The sequence below is a fragment of the Hydra viridissima genome, unplaced genomic scaffold, assembly GCF_058129835.1.
Source record: "Hydra viridissima isolate aposymbiotic clone 2 unplaced genomic scaffold, HvirCarnegie_v1 scaffold_6, whole genome shotgun sequence".
Classification (NCBI taxonomy): domain Eukaryota; kingdom Metazoa; phylum Cnidaria; class Hydrozoa; order Anthoathecata; family Hydridae; genus Hydra; species Hydra viridissima.
Window position 1 is genome coordinate 7,703,604 of NW_028324305.1, and position 27,642 is coordinate 7,731,245.

The window sequence follows — 27,642 nt, forward strand, 5'->3', positions numbered from 1 at the left end:
CCGATAACGATACGCAGACCCTTAGTATCGTGTAATGGTCTGCGTATCGTTATCGGTATATTGGTATGAACCGATATTTTGAAGCGATAACGATATAAAATACATTACGAAGTATAATTCCTATAACTATACGATATTATAATCTTTTAACTCCAAATCAACAACAGCAGTTTTCAATCTATCTCCATAATCTTTATGATCTATATTACGCTTATATCTTCGCCATGTAGGCTTAAACTTTGCATGAATCGCCTCACCATACTGTTCTGCATACTTTGACAAGCCGCATCCTGCATGCTTTACAAAAGGAAAAACATGGCAGCATATAATATGGATTTTCCATGACACTGTTAGTGTCTTTCCTAGAGAAAAAGCTGTCTTTTGTAGGAACTGAAAAGCATCTTTAAACAATGATATTTTGTGTTCTGAGTCAAAACAAGCTTCTTTAACAGATTTAAAAGTTCTTAAGCTTTGGATTACAGGAAGTAGATATGGTACTTTAAGTTGCACTTCAAGTTGAAGTTCATCAATCAATTTTAAAATTTTAATTGCATTATTACCATCCCATCCAACTCCATGATATCCCCTTTTAATTATATAGTGTTTTATCAATCACAATTCAAAATCATCCCATTCAGTTAAAAGAAATCCTGCTATTTTATCTACTGCTTCAATGAGAAGATGTAGCTCAGGTGGAGCAACTAAATTTTCTAGCACAGTATTTTTATCGGTGTTAAGATATATTAGACGTTTGTTCACAATGTTATCAAATTCCTTCATGGACGATCTGATAGATCCATTTTAAACATATGCTTCATAACAGGAATCAATATTGTCGATAGTTCTAAGAGTTCCTTTATCAAGCGTATATTCACCACTACACCACAAGCAAGCTTTTTTACCTGCAAGTGATGAAAGACCAAATAATACATTAGCACATTTAAGATCAAAAGCAATATAATAGTTTACATCCTCAAGACTGAGTTTCTCAAGTACTATTCTAAGGTTTTCATATTTTTCAGGAATATCTTCAACAATTGCTATAATAAGAACTTTTTATAGCTTGTGCAAAGGATGAATAATATATTTTTCATTCAAGCTGGACTAAAAAGCTGCCTTCAAATCATGCATACGGTCTCTGTCTGAACCATTGATCTTGCAGACTGACCGAAGACAAAATAGCATAGGCCATACATCAGGGGACGTCGGCACATTGTCATGTGACAATTGCACAGTAGCCTTGTAAAAGGGATGCAAAAATTCTACGACGTCATGCAATAATTTTTCATTAACGTTGTTCAGTTGCTCACGTTTTTCAAACTGCTTTGAATCAGCAAGAATTGACTGGCATAACAATGATTGCAAAAGAAAATATTGACTATTCCAACGAGTTGCAACATCCTATTTGGGAGTGTGATTTAGTTCCTGGTTTTTTCCACTATGTTTAAAGTAGCCCAACATTTCCCATGAAGTCTTTATCATTTCATGAACTAAATTAGCACAAGGGGAGTTCAAAGCCTTTTCAACAGTTAAATTCAGATTATGACGTCCACAGCTAAGTCTAACATCGTTGCGATAAACCAAATTCATATTACTCTCATTATCAGTCACAAATACCAAGTTGTTACTTTTTATAGTCAGAGGAAAATGTTTTTTAAGTATTTCAGTTGTCTTTGCTTTTACGGCAATGCCAGTCTTAGACTCACCAAACTCAAACAATCTAACACACTTATATGGCAATAGCTGCTGTTAATATAATGTGTTGTAAAAGTCTGATAAGAGTGTTTTAGAATGTCATCGGTCCAGTTATCAGTTTTTATTGCGATATGAGTAACCCCAGCAAGTTCGTCTTTCAGCTTTTAAACACATTCGTTGTAAAACTTTGGTGGTAGTGTCTTATACAGCGTTGTTCGATCACTTATAAAATCCTCAAGTAGCACTGATCCATGCTTCGATCCAATATCAATCATTGTTTGAGCCAAGTGACGGAGCCCATCATCCTGAACACACGAGAATGGCTGAATGTCTTTTTCAATCATGTACAGGACTGCACATTGAGCATTTTCACGTATATGTTTAGGAACCTGTAAAGTATAAAGCAATAAATAATAGACATTAAATACATAGCAATACATAATGGCTTTTTTTTTGTACTACAAAAAACATTATACTTCTAAAATATTGCTAACAACTTCTAACAAATATATTTTGTTATCAATGGCAGCAAGTAACAAGTGAAAAGTTAAAACAGTAAATACAAAAAAGATCCGCTAACTATATTTACTAACCTCTGTCTTTTTAGGTAAAAAGCTTGTCATTTTTAACTGTCCAGGTTCTGAATTGATCTTATTGATGTGTGATGTATTATGTCTTTGTAAAGTTGTGGAATGACCGATTGGCACTGACAACCATAATCCACACTGCTTACAAACGGCAAACTCCTTGACAACCTGTTGATCATAACATGATTACTCACAGTTATACAAAAATCAAATAAAATGTATTGTACCTTAGGTCAATTGACTCTATTTAGCATTTGATATTCAATTAATTATCAAACCTGAATGCTGCTCAATTTGGCATTGTTTGCAATATGCAATGCCTGAGAGATGCAGGTGGTTATTGATTTATTGAAATATTTATAAAACTGAATAATTATATATGTAGTAAGTCTTGCTACAAACTTCATCCGCAACTACAACGCAGCGGAAGCGTGTCCAGCATTCACTTTTGATGCAGGTACTAATATCCAACATTCACTTTTGATGCACGTCCATGATGCAGGTACTAAGCGAGCCGCTCCGTCTGTTATCAATTTCTCTAACACTTTTTTAGTCCATTTAAGAGTTAATTTACTGTTACTTATTATTACAAAAATGTTATAAAATTATTGCTATCATTAATTACTAAGATATGAATAAAAACTCAGAACATTAACAACACCTCAATATTGCTAATGTTTAAAACAACATTTGCGTCTTTGTTAGTAATGTTATGATTTGTAGACTTATCGCGAGGTTAGAATTATTTTGTTCTATTTCCCATTTTAAACGTTGGAAGAAAATTTTTTTTTTTTTTTTTTTTTTTTTTGAAGGTAAAAATTAACTTAAATTTTAGCTTTGTTTTTAAAGAAAACTAAGCTAATATTTTAAATAAATATGCTTTAAATAATTTTGATTTAAACAAATTATTTAGAAAAAAAATTTAAAAAATGAAATATATTTTAAAAGAAATTATTACTTACTAAAATTACTAACTCATTTTCTTCCAACACTTAAAATGAGAGATAGAACAAAATAATTCAAAACTCACGGTAATTTATGCATTAGGTTATGTATTATGTTATGTATCATGTTATGTGTTGTAGTGATGTGCGAATTGCAAGTTTTTCACTTTTTCCAACCTCTATTTAGCTTGGTTAGAGTAAGGACAGTTGGTTTGATTCGGTTCGTTCCCAACAGTTTTAAAGTTCGGGTTCGGTTCGGTTCTGTCGTAGATTAGGTTCTAGTTCGGTTCGTTCGGTTCGGGTTCGGTTAGTTTCCCATCTCTAATTTATAAAATTCATCTAGTTGTTCTTTAAGATTATCTAGTTTTTTAACTATATTTTCTTCCACAGAGTCTCTTCTATTTAATCCAGTTCTATTTGTAGAACAAAGTTTTTTTAGTAGCATTATCAGAAAGTTCAAGTGAAACTTGCAGTTCCATGACAGTTTGAAGAGAAAGTTGTTTACTGCTTCTGTTTCTCTTTAAATTGGGAGCTTCAACTCTAATAGAGATCGGCATTCCTCGCGTTTTTAGTTTAAAAAATGTTCCTTTTTCTATACCTTCACTCTCCTTTTTTATTTAATAATAGCGCTGGCTATTTGTTCAGCATATTCTCCTAATTTTAAACAGTGACCAATTAAGTTGTCTACACCAGCAGCTAGTGTACACTGATGAGAGATGCCTCGTCCCTCGTCCGTTTCAGCTACTTTCGTTTCACTAAATGTTGGAACAGTGACACCAAAACATGGATCAGAAGATCTTCTTTTGTTGGCCCAATCAATCTAAAGTATTTCAGACTATAAATTAACAAAATTGTGAGGAGGGAGAACTAAAATAAAAACGACGATCGATAGAAAAATATATACAAGATGATTCACCAACTCTTCACATAAATAAGTTATAAAGCGTTAGAAGAAAAGTTAAATACAACTGTGGAAAAACGTAAACACGAAGACGCGTAAATGATAAAGCGAAAATAAGAAAAGCTAAAAACATCGATCAGAAAAGACACATACAAGATGACTCGTCCACTATTCACATAAATAAATGATAAAGCAAAAAGAATTAAGTTAAAAACAACAACTGAGAAAAGACGTAAACGTGGAGACTCGTAAACGATAAAGCGACAATTAGAAAAGTCAAAAACAACGATCAGAAAAGACTTATACACGATGATACACCGATCTATCACGTAAGTATACGATAAAACGGAAAGAAGAAAAATTAAAAACAACTGAGAAAAGACGTAAACACGAAGACTCATCAACCTGCCATATAAATAAATGAAAAGATATCGCAACAGGAAAACAAGCAAAAACTATAAAAGCTCAAAAAAAAGAAAGAATCGGACAGTTGTTGTTAGGAGAAGAATTGGAGAAGGATTAGAGTTAAGAGTTAGAAAGGTTAGTTGAGACAATTAGAGCTAAAGAGATCGTCTCTTTTGAAGAAGAGATTTAAAAGAGAATTTTAAGAGAAAGAATTTTTAAGAGATTTAAAAGAGAATTTTATGAGAAAAGAGTTTTAAAAGAGATTTAAAAGAAGATTTTTATGAATTAAAGAATTAAAGAGGATTTTAAAGAAGAGAAAGAATTTTGTGATAAGAAGAGTATTTTGAGGAATAAGCAGTTGAATAGAAGAAGAAAAGAAGATTTTAATATTGATTGTTAGAGAATAACCAGAAGATTTAATTAAAGAAGAGATATTTGTAATAAAAGAAGATATAAAAGAAAGAGGAGTAATTGAAATAAACAGTATTGAACACTGCAAGAAGTGTAAGAGAATATTATTTGTATTATATAAAAGTTATACGAATAAGAGTGCTACCATTACACATTAATAGAACATTTGTTGATTTTTATTATATTATAGAATATACTGAGGACGGCGATTATAAGTTTAGCCCTAGTAGATTAAATCTAGCCCATTCCTAACCAAACTATTCCCAAACCGTTCTCAACCTCCATATACCTAATCCAAACATAACACTAAACCCAAACTTCCCCTTCCCTATACCTTCGTTAGATAAACTAAATAACAAACTAAACGTTAAACAAACATTAAAATTAAGTTAAATAGATAAAAGAAGAAACATATAAATAATTAAAAAAGCCACCCTCACAAAATTCTACCACAACTTTACAATAAATTATGCAAAAAGATTTGTTTTTAATAATTTGTTTTAGTTATCTTACATATCTAAATATATATTATAAATAATCGATTGTTGTATTTTTTGCTAACAATTTGTTAATGGTAAAAATTGTTGTTCCAATTTATTAGAGACTTTTGATTTTATAACAAGCAAAATTGAAACTGGTAACAATATTGATATAATATTTTTGGACTTTGCAAAAGCCTTTGATTCAGTTTCTTTATCGAAATTATGCTGCAAGGTTATGGTTATGGTTTTCAATCCTATATCCTACAATGGTGTAAACCATTTCTTAATAATAGAGTAGTTTTCTTAATAATAGTTTCTTAATAATAATTATATAATTATATTAATAATAATAAAGTAGTTTTCTTAATAATAATTTCTTAATAATAGAGTAGAATAATAACAACGAGTAGTTCTGGGTGAGTTTGTTTCAGATTGGCAGGAAGTCACAAGTAGAGTTCCCCAAAGTTCTGTTCTCGGTCCACTTCTGTTTATCATATTCATAAATGACTAAAAAGTAAACATACTAAATATATTAGAATTATTTGCCGATGATACAAAAATAATGTCAGTAGTTGATAATGATAGTAACGCCAACGCTCTTCAAGAAGACTTAAATAAGTTATTAGATTGGTTGAATAAGTGGTCTATTAAATTCAACAGAGAAAAGTGTAAAACAATGCACATTGGCAATTTGAATCCTCGATTTAGTTACAAATTAGGAGATCACATTTTGCAAAAAACAGAAGTTAAAAGAGATTTAGGTGTGATAGTATCAAATGACCTTAAATGGGAAAATCATGTTATCAGTGTAGCAAATTAGGCAAATTGAACATTGGGTTTTTTAAAACACGGATTCAAATACCTTGATGTTTCCATATTAAAGTTGTTATATAAGTCAACTATTAGGCCGCAGCTTGAATATGCAGCATCTGTATGGAGCCCATATTGTACTAAAGATATTAAGAGACTTGAAAATGTACAGCGTAGATCGACAAGGATTGAATCACTGAATGGTATTTGTTATGAAAAAAGGAGAAAAATATTGGGTTTACCAACCTTACAAGAAAAGAGAAGAAGAGGCGACTTATTAGAGATGTTTAAAATATTATATTCAGTTGATTATATTAGATTTGAAGAGTCTTTGAGTTTTTATAACAGCATGTCCAGATATTGTCATAATAAAAGACTTCATCGACAATATACTAAGAAATTATGCAGGTATTATTATTTAACAAACAGAGTGGTCGACGATTGGAATTTACTGTCACAGGATGCAATCGATTCTGCAAACAAAAACACGTTCAAAAATAAAATAGACAAAATTTTGAACTTTTGATACCAAACTCTATTATGTAGTTTGTTGAGTTTTGGAAGTTGTTTTGGGTGGTAAAAATACTAATTATATTGCTTTGAGGTTGTCAACATTAGAATGAGCTGTGCAGTTTTCTATGATTAGAGCAACTTTCCTACCTTCAGCATTAAACTTCGCGTCAAGCCTTCTTACATAAACAGTAAAGATTTTAAAGTCCATCCAGGATATATTTTAGGACTTGTGGCGACAAGATAGGCTTTTGACACCTTTGAAAATCATGGTTTTTCTGCCTTCCCAATTATCAACATAGGCAGCTCCTCACCAGCCCCATTTCCTGTTGCTAGGCCTGTTAGATGAACTTTGCTAAATTTTCCTCCTGCACATCGTTCATCTTTTAGATGAAACCCAGCCAACATTGACAGACGGGTACCGTATGGTTTTTAACTGGGCTTAAGGGAACGGGATTTAGAAGGGTTTGTGTTCTGGTTTCCAGACGGGTCCCGTACGGTTGAAAAATTAAGAGCTATTGTCTGAGAAATCTAGGCAAAGTCTGGAAGTGATGTCTTCAAATTGTACTCATTTTTAGATATTTTGTAAAATACAATGAAAGTAGGCCACTGGTAATTTTTTTCTCTAAAATTTTTATTAATTTTGGAGATATTGGGTCCCAAAATTTGGCCCGTTTTGAGAAAATTTTGCGCATGGAGTGCAATTGCTACTTTGAGGAGTAGTTTTAGCAACATGAATATGACAGAAACATTTCTTTTTAATTTTTTTACTAATCTGGGTAGATTTCTACAGTAAAAGTAAAAATTCAACATGATTACATTTTCAGTTGTCTAGAAATCGTGGTCCGAATTCACAACATTTGAAATTTTACCCTAACTTTGAGCTCTAATATCTCTTTAGGCCAAAACTTGCACGTAGTTTTTTTAGGTGTTTTTGAAAGACACTAAGACATACATTGATTTTTGGAACAAAAACCATGTGCATGCAAGGGCCTGGGAAGAAGTAACCTGCCAAAAATCACTTTTTGCGTGTAACGTGCTTTGATAGATTACCCATAACAACCGTGGCCTTAGGTCTGCCATACACAGTATAAGTTATTTAGTTTTCTTAAACATGCATCTTCCAATATCTGAAAAAAAATCCTTGTGTTCGCGTGATAAAAAGCCTACAGAAACCCTAGAAGTAGCCTTATTTTACCAATTTTTTAACTAAAAAAATACCCTAGCAACGGTATAGATATACTTAGCAACGGCTACTTTACAGCCTTATTAATTAGTACTGCTATTAAAAATTTTAATATAATACTTTTTTATAAAGGAACTGTACAAGAGAACTTGAAAAAAATACATACAGCACTTAAAATAAATACAAATAAAAATTATATATAAATAAATACAATGTTCTATCTAATATAATATATTATATCAGGTAGAACATTGTATTTATTTTATATATTTAAGAGAACATTTTATTTATTTCATTTGTAGATAGAACGAGATAATACTGAGGGGACGAAATGACTGCCGACTTAGTGTGATACTTTTGTTAATGACTACTTGGTACATACCATGGTTTACTTGAGTTACATAACATAAATTTTTTTCAGCAGTTTTCAGAAGAAGAATTAAAATTTGTTAGTAAAAACTACATTTTTAAAATATTAGTCAATAAATAATTATCAATAATAAAAAAAAAATATTTCAGAGAGCAAGAATAAAGTCAGCCCTTATGAGAAATGCATATATTTTAATAAGGAGAAGACTTCTTGTGGTCCTTTTAAGCGTTGGAACAAAGATGGAATCTTTCAAGTTAATGAATTAACTCCTGACATTAATCATATACAAGCTTTAAAGGTATGAATAATATTAGAGTATTATTTGCTTTTTTATTAAAAGAAAAACGATTTCTTACTCCATAGGTGGAAAATCTAACGTTACTGTTTTATAACTACTACCGACAAACCAGTGGAATGAAAACACTTTGATTTAAAAGCCGACTACAAGCTTATCTTTCACGCTATGACTCATTATGTGCGTACCATCATTTTTCTTTTGGTATTGGCTGGAAGCAGCCAAACAGTTGTCAGCACCCAAGACATGAATTTCAAATTGGTAAAAAAGCACCAAAAATTAGATCCATCCCTTTGAACACCCTTGCTGCTTATAATGAAAAGAATTTATCACTTCCTTTTGGAGCCGTATTTTGCTTCAGCCACCTAAAAAGTGTTTCTACAGGTAACAATATTGACATGCTAGAACCAGCTCCAACACCAATAAAGTCTTGATTTCCTGCTGATGACATATATGTTCCAGATATAACAATCATTTCAGATGAAACTATCGAAGAATCAAAAAAAGCAGCTAGGTCTTTGTGTGAAGCATTTAGAGCAAGTCCACTGTCCTTTCAGATAAAGCGAGTTCACCAGCAGCTGAGGACAATGTTAAAGCCAAGTGAATATTTGACAACTCAACAAATTCGATCATTATTCTGTAGGCAAGTAAATTAACTTGTATATTTACAAATACCCAAAGTATGTATGCTAAAAAATGTGACTTTTTCCTTTTCTTGGGACTTGAGATAAATATTTAGCAATTTCCTTTATCCTTCATGTGTAATTTTTTAAATGGAGTAGGCAAAAAAGAACAGGAAGGTTGGCAGTCACTTTTTGTGAAGAGGTTAACTTAACTGATGATGTGATTGATGAAACTGTTGATATGAAAGATGCACCTGAAAACGAAGATGATTTAAACAACGATATTCAGTTGATTGCAAAGGAGTTAGCAGCTGATTTTCAAATTTGTGATTGGGTTGTTGTTCCATACTTTATTCAATGGTATCCTGCAATAATTAAAAATGTAAGAAGTTTTAACACAATAATATTGTATTTTTGTGTATTGAGATCTATTACAAAATGATTGGTTTATTAACCAGATTAACTAATTTCAAGGAATATTTAGGAAGCAGCAATGATTAGACGTTACTTTACCTCAAGCATTTGGTTAATGATGATGGTATATATGTTTCTTCTATGGAATATTCTGTTACACCTGGAAAAAACTGCTTCAAGTGGCCAACCTAAGAAAATATTCTCCAATGTTCGTCTCTTGACGTTGTTTGTAAGATTGATGCACCAACACCAACTAATCAAAGAGGAGATTATTCACTCTCAAAAGAAGATATTGACAACGTGGAGATTCAGATTGGCCATTAATAAATTTATTATATTTATTTGGTAATTCTTAGAAAACTGTATTTCCCACCAGTTTTAAACGGAAAAAACGATCTTGAAGTTTAATGGTTCTTTCTTTCATTAATAAAGTTAAAAAAAAATTTTTTTTCAAGTTCTCTTGTACAGTTCCTTTATAAAAAAGTATTATATTAAAATTTTTAATAGCAGTACTAATTAATAAGGCTGTAAAGTAGCCGTTGCTAAGTATATCTATACCGTTGCTAGGGTATTTTTTTAGTTAAAAAATTGGTAAAATAAGGCTACTTCTAGGGTTTCTGTAGGCTTTTTATCACGCGAACACAAGGATTTTTTTTCAGATATTGGAAGATGCATGTTTAAGAAAACTAAATAACTTATACTGTGTATGGCAGACCTAAGGCCACGGTTGTTATGGGTAATCTATCAAAGCACGTTACACGCAAAAAGTGATTTTTGGCAGGTTACTTCTTCCCAGGCCCTTGCATGCACATGGTTTTTGTTCCAAAAATCAATGTATGTCTTAGTGTCTTTCAAAAACACCTAAAAAAACTACGTGCAAGTTTTGGCCTAAAGAGATATTAGAGCTCAAAGTTAGGGTAAAATTTCAAATGTTGTGAATTCGGACCACGATTTCTAGACAACTGAAAATGTAATCATGTTGAATTTTTACTTTTACTGTAGAAATCTACCCAGATTAGTAAAAAAATTAAAAAGAAATGTTTCTGTCATATTCATGTTGCTAAAACTACTCCTCAAAGTAGCAATTGCACTCCATGCGCAAAATTTTCTCAAAACGGGCCAAATTTTGGGACCCAATATCTCCAAAATTAATAAAAATTTTAGAGAAAAAAATTACCAGTGGCCTACTTTCATTGTATTTTACAAAATATCTAAAAATGAGTACAATTTGAAGACATCACTTCCAGACTTTGCCTAGATTTCTCAGACAATGGCTCTTAATTGCTATTAGTATACAAAATACCTTAGCAACTTGAAGTCCCCAAGATCCCCTAGAAGTATGGCCACTCTTAAGAAGGTATAAATTTCGTTTACAACTACCACATATGACATTAGGAAAACTCATAAGATTTTTATCATATAACCATTATATATGTAGAGCTTGATAATATCTTGTATTTGGGTGGTGACTTCAGATAGTGACTTAGAACCCAACACACTGCACAAACCGAATCTGTTTCCAGACATAATATTCTTGGTATTTTTATTTAATGAATTTGCTTGGTGATGTTGATGAAGTGAAATTACGCTAAGAGAACATCCAGACAGGTTTTATTAATGGAGAAGCGCTGTTTGATGTTTAAGCTTATTGAAAAAGTCCAATTTGTAGTCGAGTATACTAAATACACCACATTAACATTTTTAACTAAATTTAAATTTTAGTTTAAGCGATTGACCGGCAAATAAAAGAGATCTACATAAAATTCGGAACTCAATTTAACTCTACTTAATCATTTTCACATTTTATTTGAAAATCGATTTGATAATTTAATTGTCTTAGCAAGTCAAACTAATTTTAACTATGATCTTTCTACTATAATGATAACAATAACTTATCAGTGAAAAAATCCCAGGTGACACTCCATCAAACCTAAAATGATCTCTGGTCCTCAGTGAAAATAAGAGAAAATAACAATATATATATTGTTATTATCTTTGCTTTGTTGTTGTTATGCTATTATTTTGTTATTATATATATATATATATATATATATATATATATATATATATATATATATATATATATATATATATATATATATATATATATATATATATATATTCACACACACAAACATATAAATAATAGTATTTTATTTAAAAACTTGATTATCTTACAGTTATTGTGATTAAAACTTTATCTTATAACCTTTAAATAGCCTTTTCTTTAACCATTTGTTTTATTGTTAAATCAATCTTGCATGAATGTTAATGAAATTGTTTAATATAAAAACATAGCTAACCTTTATACAAAATTACTGTAATGATGTGTGCTAACATACGTGAAATTTACATTATTTACATCATAAGACATCTAAACTTTTTACAGTAGCATTTACTACTGCAAGAGTTAGGATGTAGCAATTGCAATTCTAATTACAACATAATTATACGTTTTCACAAAAAAGTAATATTTTTTTTAATAGAAAATGTACGTTTGCTATTATTATTACAATACGTATTGTAAAAATCGCATAATAAAAAACAACAGCAACAGCAAGAAATTTGCGAAATATATCTTGTAAGCATTTGGCTTCGCTTCTATAAAATCATCATGGATGACGCAGAAAATGTTCAAAATAATCTTGGTTATGGCAAAAGGACATTCGGCCAAACCTCTGTAGCCGCCACAATCGGGCCAGTGTTGGCTCAATAACAAATGCCATCGCAATGGCGTACGACTACTCTCCAGAAGCATGCCAGTACTAACCCGTTGCTAATCTAGCCTTTACGGTGTGCAATGATTCGCCGGAATTCTGTCCTAGTGCCGTGTGCTGTCTGGGTTGCTTAAAAGTAACGGGTCAGTGCTGGCATACGATCACGAACAAATGCTGGAAAATGATCCCGGGCCAGTGCTGGCTAGTAATACTGGCCTACTGGCTGTTTTGATTCTAGGGCGTAAGTAATCGCCGGCATCGCGCTGTTGTTGCAATGCAACTGGGCCAGTTGCAATACAACTGGGCCAGTTGCAACGCAACTGGGTCTTCAGCGGGAGGCTTTCTGGGTATGTGGGAGAGGGGGAAGAGGTGTTCTATAGTATAAGGGCAGCCTGAGCATTTAAAGGGACGAAATAGCTATAATCATAGTAATTTTGGTATACAAATAAAACTTGTCAATAACAAAAGTTTATTTAGCATAATTCCAAATGGTCAAAGTGCATCATAAAGTGGAAGATAGGCATGAAAAAAGAGCGCTAGTTTACTCAGATCTAATGAACACAAATTCGTTTGTGTTCATTATAATGTAGGTTAACGTTTTACTTGGTCAATAAGAAAGTTGTACAAAATATCCACACTTTTCGAGCTAAGAACAAAGATTGAGATTAGAAAATTTGACTACTAAAACAATTTTCGAGTTGATTCTGCATTTCTTGGTATAAGTTATAGTAAAATAAGCGCTGGTGTTTTTTGATAGACCAAAAAAATTCGAAATGAAGAACTCACAGTTGTTTACAAATTCAACGATTGAGAAAGGAGCATGGAAGTCTTTTGTAAATGGCGTGGAAAACGCTTAATGGAATATTAAAAGTAGAAAATAAAAGACATCTTCATATAGAATTATTGCTTAAAATTTTTCATTGATTCGGATGCAACATGAATATAAAAGTTGTGTTTTTTCCGACACCCCGAATAAATATTCTGCTAATCTCGGTGAAAAATAATGAACAAGTTGAACAATTATGTCACCATCAGCTTTTCTACCTTCTTCAAGGTAATAAAGCTGATGAGACAAATACAGTATATGATTGAAGATTACTGTTAGGGTAGTTAAGATATAGTCAAGACATGAAGCACAATTTGTTAAATGAATATTTTTATTTTTTTCTATTTTTTTGTTGTTGCTTTATTATGGGGTAAATATTTTTCAAAAAACACAAATCTGCACCCTACATCACCTAACTTTCTGAAATTTGGCACAAATGTTTAGAGACATAACTTAGGAAAGACTGTAAATTTTTTTTATAAAATTCTTATCAGTTTAGGATTTAAAGCAACTTGAAGTTTGTTTGATTTTGACTGAAAAACGAGGGGTGAAAAGTGCCAAAAATGTTTTCGTTTATTATTACCCTTATATGGTGCTTTTAGTAATGCTGCGATTCTGAAACTTGGTACCAAAAGAGCTTAAAACCTGCTAAGTCCGAAAACTTTTGTTTTTTTATCTCTCGAAGCAAGGCAATGTAGTTTATTCTAGGATTCATAAAATGTACCTAATAATGACAATAAAAAAGGGCATTGACAGTTATAGCTATAAAAAAAATCTGACTGATAGAAAAAAAAATTTATTTTTATTTTCTTAAAGATAAGATGTATATCAACTTTAAGAACCAATTTTTTTTTGCCTTACGTTTACTTGGAGTTGTTAAGGTTTGATATGAACACTAAATTTTTTGATATTTTAAAAATCAGGCAATCTATCCCAATTTTATACAAATTAATCAAATTAGAAATTAATTGTTTAGTAACTTAATTGTTTTTATTAACTTTTTAGAACAAAATAATAAGGTATAAAAAAATCTTTTGAAAAATGAATACTCAATTTAAGTGATTTTATATATGCTTTTCATTCACATTATTTAAAAATTGTACAAAAAACAAAAGATTAAAAAAAAGTATGGATAGAACATATCATACTCAACAAACTTGAAATTAGTTTAAATATAAAAAATCTCTATTTCCGAAGGAAAACAATTTTTTTCACGTCTTCTTTGGCTAAATAGTAGCAAAGCCCTGTTTTTGTAGTCGGTATTTCAACTCTGCAAATGATGTGGACATCTGGAGCCCAGCATTGGCTATCCACTGGTGGCCATTTAAACGATCGTGCAGGACCATTTGGACACATAAATTTGACAAGCACATCTTTTTCTTCTAGATTAATGTCTTCAATGACTCCTATCCACCACTTTTGCTCATAGGAAACACAGGCATAATCACCTGGTACTAAGTTTACAGTTGTTATAGGGATGTTTCCAAAATCATGAATGAAAGCAAAATCTTCATCAACACTGCATAGCTTTGCACCTATCTAGAAAAAAAAAGCAACATTTATTCCGTTTTACTTATTTTGTTTAACATGTTTTTTTAAAAGGATTAAAAAAAATTTTAAGTCCAAAATAAAACAAAAACACTTTTGGTGATGATTCCACACAAATAAAAAATCTATTCTAGTTTATCAATAAAAATTATGCATGTTTTTTAAAGATGATAAAAGGTATATTAAATATATATATTTTAACCTTTTGATGGCCAAGTGGTACAAACTAATGGAAACTACGTGTTCCAGGTATGGTATTTGCAGTATCCAATCGTTCCTTCAGAGTGTTTCTCACCAAAGTTAAATCTTCTGATGTTATATAAATAAAATGTACACCTTCAACGATTTCATTGCAATATTTAAACATTGCTTGTGGAGAAAAGTATGATTAATCATACCTCTTTGCAAGCTTGCTAGTGTTGCTAAACGTTTGACTGTACCACCTATCCCATCACAAGGTTGCTTACTGTGACTACTTGCAAAAAAGTTCCATTTAGCAGAAAGACCAAAATCTTCAAGATGGAAACAAAGATTCAAAATATTTTTACAGTTCTTGTATTGACCTGCACACCCATCCGAAAAGTATTCAATATTTTTTATTTGAGGTAGATTTGTTTTAATATCATTGCTTACAACATCACTAATTTTGTAAACCATGTTCACATCATGTATCATATCATTTGAAATAATAGAATAAGATTTGTGATTGAGAAAACCTTCTTTTTTGAAATAGATAATCACAGGATGTAGTGTACATTGTAAATTTGTCCAATGAAAGCTTTGTACATCATCCTGAACTACGAATTTAGAGTTTTCTAAAAAAAATCACCCAGAAATAATGCTGTTAACTCATTCATATCTTCCTTTCTTGATCTCAGGTATGATGCTTGACTCTTAGCTAAATTAAATCCAATTAAATTATAAAGTTTTTCAACCAATGCATTCATAGTTGCTGGGCATCTTTCACATTTACGCATCATACAGTCTTTATTATTCATGTCACATACAATATAAGGTAACAGTTCTTTGTATGTCACACCAAGAGGATGTAAAAGCAGTTTTAAATTCTGATGAATAGTACAGACACATACTGAATGTGTTCCTGAAGCACTAGCAGTAATACACCATTTTGGTCGCAATGTACAAAACTTTGAAAACCCTATTTTTATTTCTGGGTTCATGGTTTTGAAAGCAACAAACAATTCCTTTAAATTACATTATAGCAAACATTTTTGCATGTGAACATTTTTCTTTATGCTTACATAATCCTTTTTACCAGGCATTATACGACTATATTCATCATCTTCATAAAAAGACTTGACCAGTTGAACTGTTACATCAGGAAGAACTTTCCCTAATTTAGGATTAGGCATGGCTAAAATACGTTTTTCTAATGCTAATTTACATGCAGTTTGAACTACATAGTTTGTTACATATGTTTCAGAAACGTTTTTTATTGACCAGTCAGTTGGATCAAGTGTTGTCAGTTGTATTTTTTTAAATGTTGCTGTAGACTCTGCAATTTTATTAGCTAACTATACCATCATGTTATCAAAAAAGTTTACTTTTTCCATATACTCATTACTGAAACTTGACTGTTCTTCAAAACTTTCTTCTTATACACATACATACATAAATACATGCAGGCTTATTTTGAATATTATCGTTAATTCTTATATATTCATATCGCTCTATCAAAATATAAATGTGTACGAATTAATATTTTGATAGAGCGATATATGAATATGTAGGGGTAAATTAGAAAGAATAACAAACAATTATAAGGAAATTATATTTTTAAAAACTTCCTATTTTTAAATGACGTCCACCCTCTTCAACGTCAACTTTGTCAGGGGCGTATCTTAAGATCTTTCGAACTTCGCATTTTATTTCTGCAATTGCTATGCCATTTCTTCCCTTTGTTGCCATAACAATAGCTAAACATAAAGATATAGTATATGTTAACTATATATTACGATAAAAGTTGTAAAGAAGAATTACGATAAAAGTTGTAAAAATAAACATATGACAGTTGGAGTCCCTGAAGAGTTTCTATGATAATTCCAAGTTTGTCAAGAAACGGTTGATTAATATATTGTTAATATTATATATTAAATAATAATACTGAAAACTATTACTTAAAACGTTCTTTGTAGTGATCATTTTCAAATGTCAATTTTCTTTTAAAATTAGGAAAGTTTTTTTACCTATAATAAGTTCGAGAAGATTTAATTTTTCAAAGTTTTGCTTTTCTGTTACTGTCACTCTTTTTTCTCATCATTGCAGTTGGTCCCTTTCATGTTGAATCTCATCATCACTTTTTATGACGTCAGACTATGGAAAAAAAACATGCTTACAGGTAAATGTACACAACAAATCAAATAAAGATTGCTTTATAGACCAATAAATCTTCTATTATCTGGTCTACTTATATATGGAACTAATAATGGCTACAACATGTGGAAATAATAATGGCTATAACACAGCATTATTACATGAAGTAAACTAAATCATTTAAGTTAACAATTTTAAAATTACCTTTCCATTATTTTTTTAAGATTATCTTTTAAAGAAATCCCACCAACCTTTGAAAGATGAGCTACCTATATAAATATAATATATAAAATACTTACATAAATATAACCCATTAAATTATATATTTGACATTTTTTAAATTATAGTTTACTCATTGAAGGCGATAAATAATTAAAAAAAAAAATACTGAAATTCTAGGAACAAGTTGATTAACTAATTTATTTACCCTAAGCAAGTAAGATTGTTTATCTACAGCTCATTTCAAATTTTCTAAGTTAAAAGACAGACCATTTTTTTATTTGTTTGTAAAATAAAAAAATCGGCTTCAAAAAATGGCAATTTCTTTATAAAACCATCTATTTGAAATATTAAAAAATATTAAAAATCTGTCAAAGAGAGTGTTTATAAGAAATAATACTTGTTCAGAAAAGTAATTTTAGTAGATCTAATAATGTCTTGTTAGGAAACTTTATATTTAGTAATTTGGAAAAAATGGACATGGGAGACCTGATAAATTGTTATATTAAGAAAATGTAATTGAAAAACAGCTTTTAAACAAAAACTTTGAATACATAATTATTTTTGGTCAAAAATTTAAAAAAATCATATTTTATAACTACATTTATAGAACTTATCTTTTATGAAAAGGGCTTTAAATTGGTATTTTCCCAAAACTAATTTTTGATTTTTAAACATTTTATTCAATGCAAGTCCTTTTTTATTTAAATTAGTTTACTTGCTTAAATATACTTTAAATTACTTTTCGCTACATGATAATTTATAATTCTTATCTCATTCCTTCTTTATCATAAAGAAGGAATGAGATACTCTGACAAAAGGGTTAAAAAATAAGTTAAAATTGCGACAATGAATACAAAAAAGATAATAGAACTACAAATATTAAACTTACCATAATAATTTAAAGTTGCATCAAATTTAAGAAGCTCTTTGACTTCTGTGACTTTTTCAGGAACATTTTCAGCTGACTTATCGGCAGCCCCAGATCCATTTTGTAGAATAGTTTTTTGATGAAAACAGTAACTGCTTAACAACACCTAACATAACTAGATGCATAGAGTCAAGTAAGAAATTTTGAACACAAGAAATATCGTAACCAAGAAGTATCCTTCTCTTAAACTGATGACCTGGGTAATTACCTTGGGAAAAGCTAATATCATTTCTCAAGAGACAGTTCAGTTCTTGAAATACAACTCGGTTTTCTACATATACACCATGGACTGAGCATCTTTCACAGGAATCATATCCATTGTGGGACTTAATACATTTCAACATCTGCCTAACTGGAGCATCACAACAAAAATATTTGATATCCACTTCATATGATTGACCATTGTAGTTAAATCCAGTTGCTTTTAAATTTTTGTATTCTACTAAAAAATCATTCAAAAACTCATGAACAGGATCTGGTTTTTTGGTGCCACAGTAAACTGCTATAATAAATGGTTTAAAGTCATGAAATGAACCAAATATTGACCATAATTGTGTATTGCTACTTTTAAACAAAGGAAGACCATCAATATTAATTCTTAAATGTATCTGACTTAAAGACATTATATCTCCTGTTACAGATTCCAATAGTCTTGTTATCCCATTTAAGATACCTAGATAGAGATATTCACCTCCACTTACAGGTAAAGTGTTTACATAACGTGGCATTTTTAATAGTGTTCGGCTGTCTTTAGGTAAATCATTGTGACCATTATTGAAGAGAATTTGCAGAAGTTCATCAAAAGATGCATGCGTACATTTATTGTGAGTGACCCATAAAGCTAACTCTTCAGAAAGAATTTTTTTTCTTGAGACACACACCCTAAGTTGATCATTTATAGCAGATATGTCAACATATAAATGATATAAATGAATAAATACAATCACTTAATCTACTCCCAATTCCATTATAAATATCATCTATATCTGATATCGGAGATTTACTAAGATCAACAGAATCCAGATCATCATTTTCAAATTGTAAGGCAATACTTACTAACTGGTTAAGTTGGTGATTGTGAGCTCTCCAATTATTTATGTAGGACATCTAAATGTTAAAACCATAAAACAAATATGATCGTAGCATTAGTGCTTCACTTAACTTTAGTAAAGCTAACTATGTGACCGGTACAGGTACTACCAGTGGTAGGTAAGGCCTTTAGCTACCATCTACTACTGCTTTATCCTATAGCTACCATCTACTATTGTTATATTCTTTAGCTACTGTTATATCCTATATGTGATTCTTTTGAATAATAAAAATACATTTTAAAAAAAACACCCTTGAAAGTGCGATTTTATAACAATAAAACATAAAAACTAAACCAACCAAACTTTTTTTAACGAACTTTGCTTGATTTTATAACTGTTTCCGTTGCGCAGAAATAACGAGTTGAATTTTCATGTTGGCGGGAAATTAAAATGCTTGCAACCGATCAAAGACTGACATCGAAATAACATGGAATAACTAACGTCGAACATCTGACATCGATTCAACTTAAGACTTTGTCAGTTGACGTCGTCGATGAAAATCTAACTGAATTCCAATGTTAGATTGACATCGGGTGCCCACTGGGTGCTCAAAAATCGTAAACAAATGTGGCGGCCAACTACAGTTTGAAACCCGTACGAGAATTAGTTCTTTTAAGTTATGCTGACGATTTAATTGATGACAAAGAGTATATAATTTTAAATGAGTTAAACGAGTCTCGTAAATCATATCCATATTGGAAATATGACAGGTTTGATATTAACAATTTTGATGATGCACAGTGTCAAGTTGATTTTCGTTTCAAGAAGAACGATCTAGCCACCCTAGTTGCTGTTTTTGGATTACCAGAAAAAATTATAACCTCGCAGAGAACAGTATGCAGTGGTCTAGAAGGACTTTGTGTTTTACTAAAACGACTTGCTTTTCCGTGTAGATACACGGATATGGCATCCTTATTTGGAAGAAACCCTACTGAGATATGCCTTATTTTTAATACAGTAATTGATTTTATGTATGAAACCCACTGTCATAGACTTAGAAATTGGAATCAACCTATCCTCCAACCTCAAAAATTGAAAGAATACTGCGATGCCATTTACCAAAAAGGATCCCCATTAAATAACTGTTTTGGATTTATCGATGGTACAGTCTGAGGAATCGCTAGACCTGAAGTTGATCAAAGAGTTGTTTATAACGGCCATAAAAAAAAGCATGCTCTCAAATATCAAAGTTTAGTATTGCCTAACGGTTTGGTGGGCAATTTTGCAGGGCCATACGAAGGAAGGAAACACGATGCTACTATGCTGTATGAGTCTGGGTTGTTATTTCAACTGGAAAACCATGCTTGGTTCAACAGACAACCTTTGTGCATATATGGAGACCCAGCTTATCCATTAAGTGTACATTTGCAAGCACCATTTCGGAATGCAAACATAACACCAGACCAGCATGCTTATAATAAGGCCATGAGTGCAGTTCGTGTTTCAGTTGAATGGTTATTTGGACTTATTTCTAACTACTTTAAACTTGTGGATTTTCAAAAAATGCAGAAAGTTGGCTTAAGCGCAGTTGGGAAAATATATGTTACATGTGCATTGTTACAAAATGCTCATACATGTCTGTATGGAAATAACAGCAGCTAAAACGTAAAACTAATCTTTAAGCAGTGTATTTTATGTTTTCAAAACACGTTTATTATTTATTCAAAAACGCATTGAGTATAGTGTTCTGTTGAGCCATCATGGCAATCATCTGTTGCTGCTGTTGGATTTCAAATTGTTGTCTTGAAAGTTCTTGAGCATGAGCAACTTGCTCTCTCTCCAGTCTTTTATTTTCCTTATCATATTCTAACTTTTCTTTTAGAAAAATAAGTGTGTCTGAACTGCTTCTTCGATTTACCAATTTTTTTTTTCACTTACATTGTCCTCGTCTTCTCGTTTTCGAGTCTCACCAAATCTTTCCATGGCCTTTGTTCGCATTTCTACTGCTTTATTTTTTTTTTCAGTGTCTGTAAAAATATTATACAATTCTTCTATTAAGCCTTCTGATTCGGTAGGAATGTCACCTCCAAGTCCTGATGCTTGTTTAGCTTTGCTAGCTTTTGCTTTATACTTTCTTAACAAAATCATAAATCTTTCACGTACACCTCGAGGCGTGGCAACACATGGAAAAATATCAAGAGTGTTAATCACATCTGCAACAGCTGACCACCCTTGTCCGCGCTCTCTACTTCCTTGTTTGTGTAAAAGAATTCCATTTCCAGCTATTTCTCTTAACATGAGAATGTCTTTTTCATCATCCCATTGCATGGATAACCTAAAAATATTTACTAAAAACTTTAACTTGGTAGAAAAAACGTTAAAAAATAAATATAAATAAAAATATTAATAAATATAATATACTCAGCTTATATTTTAAAAAGTAGAATACTTTAAAACGATAAGCATTGTTTTTTTTTAATGTTTGAATTATATAACTTACTTTTTGTCCGCAAAATATTCTGCCATTTTTAACGTACTGTAAACAACGTGAAAACTGAAGGTTTGAAGTTGAGAACGGGACGTATAAATTTAATACGCATCAAATTACTTGTCACCAGGCTACTTTTAGGGTTTTCACTGAGAAAACATACGTACGCGTCGCATTTGCTAAATCTCCTTAATCACCACATGCGGCCCATATTACTAATTTTGCTTTTAAGCAAAAATAGTGAACTTTTTAAGCAAAAATATATGAACTTTTTAAGCAAAAATAGTAATATGGGCCGCATGTGGACTTTAACTGGGCTTAAGGGAACGGGATTTAGAAGGGTTTGTGTTCAGGTTTCCAGACGGGTCCCGTACGGTTGAAAAATTTTAATTTTTCAACCGTATTTTTTTAAAAATTTTAATTTTTCAACCGTACGGGACCCGGTTTCCAGACGGGACCCGTCTGGAAACCAGAACACAAACCCTTCTAAATCCCGTTCCCTTAAGCCCAGTTAAAAACCATACGGTACCCGTCTGTCAATGTTGGCTGGGTTTCATCTAAAAGATGAACGATGTGCAGGAGGAAAATTTAGCAAAGTTCATCTAACAGGCCTAGCAACAGGAAATGGGGCTGGTGAGGAGCTGCCTATGTTGATAATTGGGAAGGCAGAAAAACCATGATTTTCAAAGGTGTCAAAAGCCTATCTTGTCGCCACAAGTCCTAAAATATATCCTGGATGGACTTTAAAATCTTTACTGTTTATGTAAGAAGGCTTGACGCGAAGTTTAATGCTGAGGGTAGGAAAGTTGCTCTAATCATAGAAAACTGCACAGCTCATTCTAATGTTGACAACCTCAAAGCAATATAACTAGTATTTTTACCACCCAAAACAACTTCCAAAACTCAACAAACTACACTCCTCTTTTTTTAAAAGACAATTAAAAGACAAATATTGTTGACTTGTCAACAATATTTTTCTTTTAATTGTCAAATATTGCTCTCATTCCGCCCAATCTCGGTTTTAACTGCACAGACAATTTTTTCGATTTATCTTTATCTTTGCTATTTTCTTCAATATTGCATAAAACTGTTTTCAGTTCTTCATAAGTAACGAGGGATTTTCCCATAACCTTTAACAGTGGTATGTTAACTGATCGTACCAATCTTTCATAAAATCCTCCCCACCAAGGGGAAGCAGGTAGGATGATTTTTTGAATAATCTTATTATTTAAACAAAACCTCTTTACTTCAATTGATTTAAATGTTTTAAAATTGTCACAAGTAATGCAATCAGGTATGCCCCTGCGTGCAATAAAGCGTTTGAGTGCTCCTAGGAAAGCAGGGATCTTTATGTCAGGAGTTAATTCCAGATGAGCAGCTTGACTAGACGCACAGGTCAAAATCAAAACGTAAACCTTAGATACAGCATCAGTTTTTGAATAACTTTTTACATATAAGTGTCCAGCAAAATCTACACCAACAGTTTGAAACGAAAACATAGAAACATTTACACGATAATCGGGTAAGTCAGGAGTTGGGGGAGGTAGTATTGTTCTTCCATTAATCTTCTTGCAAATAACACACTTACGCAGAACATTCTTGACAGTTTTTCTTCCTTTAATAATCCAAAACCTTGCTCTAACTTGACTTAATGTCATTTCAATGCCATGATGCATAACACGTTCATGGGCGTCACGAATAATAAACACCGTAAAATAGCTATGTATTCCATCACGTAAAATAATCGGATATTTTTCATTATAACTTAGAATCGAATTTCCAAATCGTCTTTTTAATCGCAGTATATTTCGTTCGTCAGTGAACAACTTCAGGGATGAACTTAGCTTCTTGTAGTTATCCTGATTTCGTAAATAAAACTGTTCAACTAATAACCATAAATTAAATACCATACCATATTTATCAAGGGTTAACATGTTTTCTTTAACTATTCAATTGTTCTTCTTAATTGTTTTTATCAAATTACTTGCAAATCTGTTTACATATCCCGTTACCATTATAAGTCTGGTCAATGTGCTATACTTTTTAATATCTATCAGAACACCAATATTACCACTACTCGCAGCCTCAACCATATTTACTCTACTCTCATTTATCCTATCCACACCCTTCGACTCAATCAGAACTTCATCCACATTCAAACTATTCTTACCATCAAACAATCCTACTTCAACCTCCTCCTCACATAAAAATTTAGGTCCAGATGACCAACTATCACTCAATAGCTTAAAACAAAACATACGAGTTGAAATATCTGCTGGATTCTCCAATCCTGCTACGTGCCTCCGTTTCTTCCTCTAAACCTCTTTCCTAATCACAACTACACGACTTTCCACCCAAGGTTTCCAAGTTTTCTCCTTCCCTTTAATCCGATGCAAAGCCACATCAGAATCTGTCCAACAACTAACATTACTAATAATTACTCGATTTTCTATTACTCGTTTTACTTCTCCTACTAATTTGCTCAACAGCAAACAACCCAACAGTTCTAACCAAGGAACAGACAACTCTTTCAATGGCGCTACCTATGTTTTGGCTGCCAAAAAAAAATACTCTCACAGCAGCACTCGCCTTAACTCTAAGATAAACAACTGCACGATATATCTCTCTTGAGCTATCATAAAATCCATGTAACTCTGCCGAAATAATTCTCTCCTCAACTCTAACAAACGCAAATCTCTTTACTTTTAAAACACTCAACTCCTCAACATTTCTCAACAATTCTTTCCACTTAAAATCAATCTCTCCACTCACACTCGCATCCCACTCTTTTTTATCTCAACACAAAATTTGAAAAATTGTTTTTAGTCTGGTTGTTATGGGCGAAACAATGCCTAATGGATCGTAAATTGATGCCGAAATTTTCAAGATATTCCTTTTTGTTGTTTTAAGTTCCCGTGACATTTTTATAAAGTCATTAAGTTGGAAAATAAATTCATCATTTTCCGAGTCCCATTCAGTTCCTAAAACTCTTTTATACTCATGATCACTTTTACCCAATTCTGTTTCTAAGTAAGTACTATCATCAAGATTGCTTATTGAATTTTTTATTTCCTTATTTCTTATCATTTTCTCATTAAAATCAAAATAGTTTTGTAATTCTTCGCTGTTTGTTTTCCATTTCCTTAAATTAAAACCACCTTCAGACATAATTGTTTTAGACTTTTTATAAAATTCTTTACCCTTCGTTACACTTTCTGTTCCAGATGTGACATCATCAACGTATAAATCTTCAACGAATCTTTTTACAAACTTACCATTAGATTTTTTGATGTGATGTCTTATTGTTCCGTTTAATAAAAAAGGGCTACTAGTCAGTCCAAATATTACTCTTAAAAAACTATAAACAATCAATTCTGAATCCTGTTTTGCGTCAACATTTTTATATCAGAGAAATCTTAAATAATCTTTATGCTCACTAGAAATTTCTACATTTAAGAAAGCTTGTTTAATGTCTGCTAATATGGCAATATAATTTAATCGGAATCGCAGTAGTACATCAAATATTTTGGATAATAGATTTGGCCCTGAATAAAGACAATCATTCAAGGACAATCCATTGTTAGAACACGAAGCATCAAATACTGCTCTTATCTTAGTAGTTTTCTTATCTTTTCTTACGACTGGTCTGTGTGTTAGGTAGTGTGTTTTTCCTGGTTCCTTAGCGATTTCATTGTCAGGTACTCTTTCAATAATTTTATTCGTTTCGTATTCTTTAAAAATAGCGTCATAATCACTTAACAAATTCTTATCACTCAATTCTCTTCTTAACCTATTCAGTCTAATCTCACAAATTTTATAGTTATCTGGTAAACAATCGTGATCTGGTTTAAAAATGAAGCTTAGTTACGTATCTCTCACCGTTATGCATAATACCATTTTCGAATTTATGTATCACGCGCTCATCAGTGGATTCCAATTTCTCCACACTCCAAAATTTTTGTAAATCACTTCTTAGTTCATCAATCTCACTGCGCACATCTTCCACACTCCTTATTAAATTAGCATCAATGCCTAAATTCATTATTACTTTCTTATTAACATTATTTACAAAAGGCATTGGGCCACTTAACACCCATCCTAGAACAGAGGAAGAAGCTACAGGACAGCCCTCAATCTCTCTAGTAATCTTACCTGTCATAAATTTATGGTACAAATCACACCCTACCAATAAGTCAATAGGAAAATCTTTGGAACCATCATCACAATCAGTTAGAATTAATTTTGAAATATGCGGGTAATTTTTACACGCTCGAGATATCTCTTGCCTCTGCAAAGGGCTACAAATAACTGGCACACACAAATTAGCATTTCTATGTTTTACCTTAAGTTGAACAACATCGAGCTTTTTAACCCTGGAATTATTAAATTGACCGAATGTTTTTATTGTTATAGCTTCTTTCCTTATAGTTTTTAATTTCAATCTTTCACATACATCTTTGGTAATATAAGACCTCTGACTACCGCAATCAAATAATATTCTGAATACTCCACACTCACTCTCTGAATTAAAAAACTTAGCCTTTGCTGTCTTTAGCAAAATGCTATCAGGCACACCTACAAGAGTTGCATTAGTCTGGGTTTGCTTCTTATTGCAAATAGAGGTGTGGTGTTTTCCATTGCATTGAAAACATGAATAGTTAGAATGACAAAATTTTGATATATGACCTAATTTTAAACAGATGAAACATCTCTTTTGCTTTTTTAGAATTTCAATTCTTGATTCTAAATTTGTTACTTTTAAACAGTGAGAAGGCTTTCTGAACAATATACACATTGTAAAATTCTTTGTTCTGGTGCTCTTCTATTTTTTGTATGAAAACCTGATGTTGTAAAGTTATTTTTGTTTCTATAATTATGAGAAGAATTTTGCTGTGCATTTTTGTTTAAAGAATCGTATTTCAAATTTTTATGTTCATTTTTATCATAATTTGATTTTAAAAGATATTTGGCACAACACTCTTTAGCTTGTACAGGGTGCGGCAGCGATTCGCGAACTAATTTTTGGCTAGGTTTTGTGATGTAAATAAAATACTTCCGCAAGTTGTTTTTGTTGATTAATGTTCAATGACCGTCTTAGATTTTAACAAAATTATGAATAAAAAAAATTTAACTAAAAGTTTTACAATGGAAGCTAAAACAACCGAAGCTTTAAATTTGATTCACGCGGGTTTGCCTGCACATGAAGTGATTAGTATTTCTGGAGTGTCTAAAACTAGATTTTAAAAAGTGAAAAAACGTGACAGTGCTGAGTGAGCCAAAATGTCATCTCCAGTGAACAAAAAAAAGTTTATAAAAAGTTTACAGAAATGCTTAAAAATCATGTTGAAAAGAATCCTACTGTATCCATTAGAAAGACAGCAAAATTGTTCAATATTGATGAGAGGACAGTCAGAAGAACTCTAAAAACACTTGGAAAAGTCAGTGTGGCCTGACCTTTATGTCAACTTTTGACAGAAAGACTAAAAACTTTAAGATTGAAGCGATCAAAGAAACTTCTGAGTCAGCTAAAAAGCCATGCTTCGTCAACAGCTAATGTTTACTCAGATAAAAAACTTTTTAGTATTGACTGTGTGATAGATAGGTGTAATGGCAGATTTATTGTGCAGAAGAGTGACAAGCACCCTCAGTCCATCATGATGCTAGGAATCATCGCTTCTAATGGAGAGAAATGTCCACCAATCTACATCAAAGAGAAAGAAAAAGTTACTTCTGATGTGTATATTAGCTTATTAAAACGCTATATGGTGCCATGGCTGAAGAAGACATTCTCAGAAAAAAATTACATCTTTCAACAGGACGATGCACCTTGTCATAGGTCCAGAAAAAGTCAACAGTATCTTCAGGACAATATGACTAATTTCTGGCCCAAACACTTTTGGCTACCATCCAGCCCT

General features: G+C 31.7%; 2 protein-coding genes and 4 pseudogenes across 6 annotated transcripts; 1 reads left to right on the forward strand and 5 right to left on the reverse strand.

Annotated features, from left to right (window-relative positions):
* Nucleotides 1–126: 126 nt before the first annotated feature.
* On the reverse strand, nt 127–11,160 carry LOC149886841 (uncharacterized; annotated as a pseudogene).
* A 3,075-nt stretch (nt 11,161–14,235) lies between these two features.
* On the reverse strand, nt 14,236–16,335 carry LOC145189963 (uncharacterized; annotated as a pseudogene). Its single transcript, XR_016453770.1, has 2 exons — nt 14,927–16,335; nt 14,236–14,715 (listed from the first exon to the last, which is right to left on the reverse strand). The product of XR_016453770.1 is annotated as an uncharacterized LOC145189963 (transcript).
* A 167-nt stretch (nt 16,336–16,502) lies between these two features.
* On the reverse strand, nt 16,503–19,826 carry LOC149886842 (uncharacterized). 3 transcript variants are annotated; one of them, XM_090091375.1, is made up of 5 exons: nt 19,265–19,826; nt 18,170–19,090; nt 17,263–17,327; nt 16,932–17,058; nt 16,503–16,661 (listed from the first exon to the last, which is right to left on the reverse strand). In XM_090091375.1, exon 2 carries the CDS (start codon nt 18,934–18,936, stop codon nt 18,247–18,249), a length of 690 nt encoding a protein of 229 aa, XP_089947501.1. In that variant the 5' UTR covers nt 18,937–19,090; nt 19,265–19,826; the 3' UTR covers nt 16,503–16,661; nt 16,932–17,058; nt 17,263–17,327; nt 18,170–18,246. The 3 variants fall into 3 exon arrangements, 2 of the variants coding, with proteins under 2 accessions (XP_089947501.1, XP_089947502.1); XR_016453637.1 differs by lacking the exon at nt 18,170–19,090 and having other exon boundaries at nt 19,265–19,820; XM_090091376.1 differs by having other exon boundaries at nt 16,503–16,641; nt 18,170–19,826.
* A 46-nt stretch (nt 19,827–19,872) lies between these two features.
* On the forward strand, nt 19,873–20,901 carry LOC145195499 (uncharacterized; annotated as a pseudogene).
* Nucleotides 20,902–20,953: 52 nt separating this feature from the next.
* On the reverse strand, nt 20,954–21,788 carry LOC145195504 (uncharacterized; annotated as a pseudogene). The gene is made up of 2 exons (XR_016453638.1): nt 21,740–21,788; nt 20,954–21,574 (listed from the first exon to the last, which is right to left on the reverse strand). The product of XR_016453638.1 is annotated as an uncharacterized LOC145195504 (transcript).
* Nucleotides 21,789–22,707: 919 nt separating this feature from the next.
* On the reverse strand, nt 22,708–26,522 carry LOC149886843 (uncharacterized). Its single transcript, XM_090091443.1, has 5 exons — nt 25,607–26,522; nt 25,165–25,458; nt 24,299–24,522; nt 23,712–23,970; nt 22,708–23,612 (listed from the first exon to the last, which is right to left on the reverse strand). The coding sequence occupies exons 1-5, from the start codon at nt 26,520–26,522 to the stop codon at nt 22,708–22,710; spliced, it is 2,598 nt and encodes an 865-aa protein (XP_089947569.1).
* Nucleotides 26,523–27,642: the final 1,120 nt, after the last annotated feature.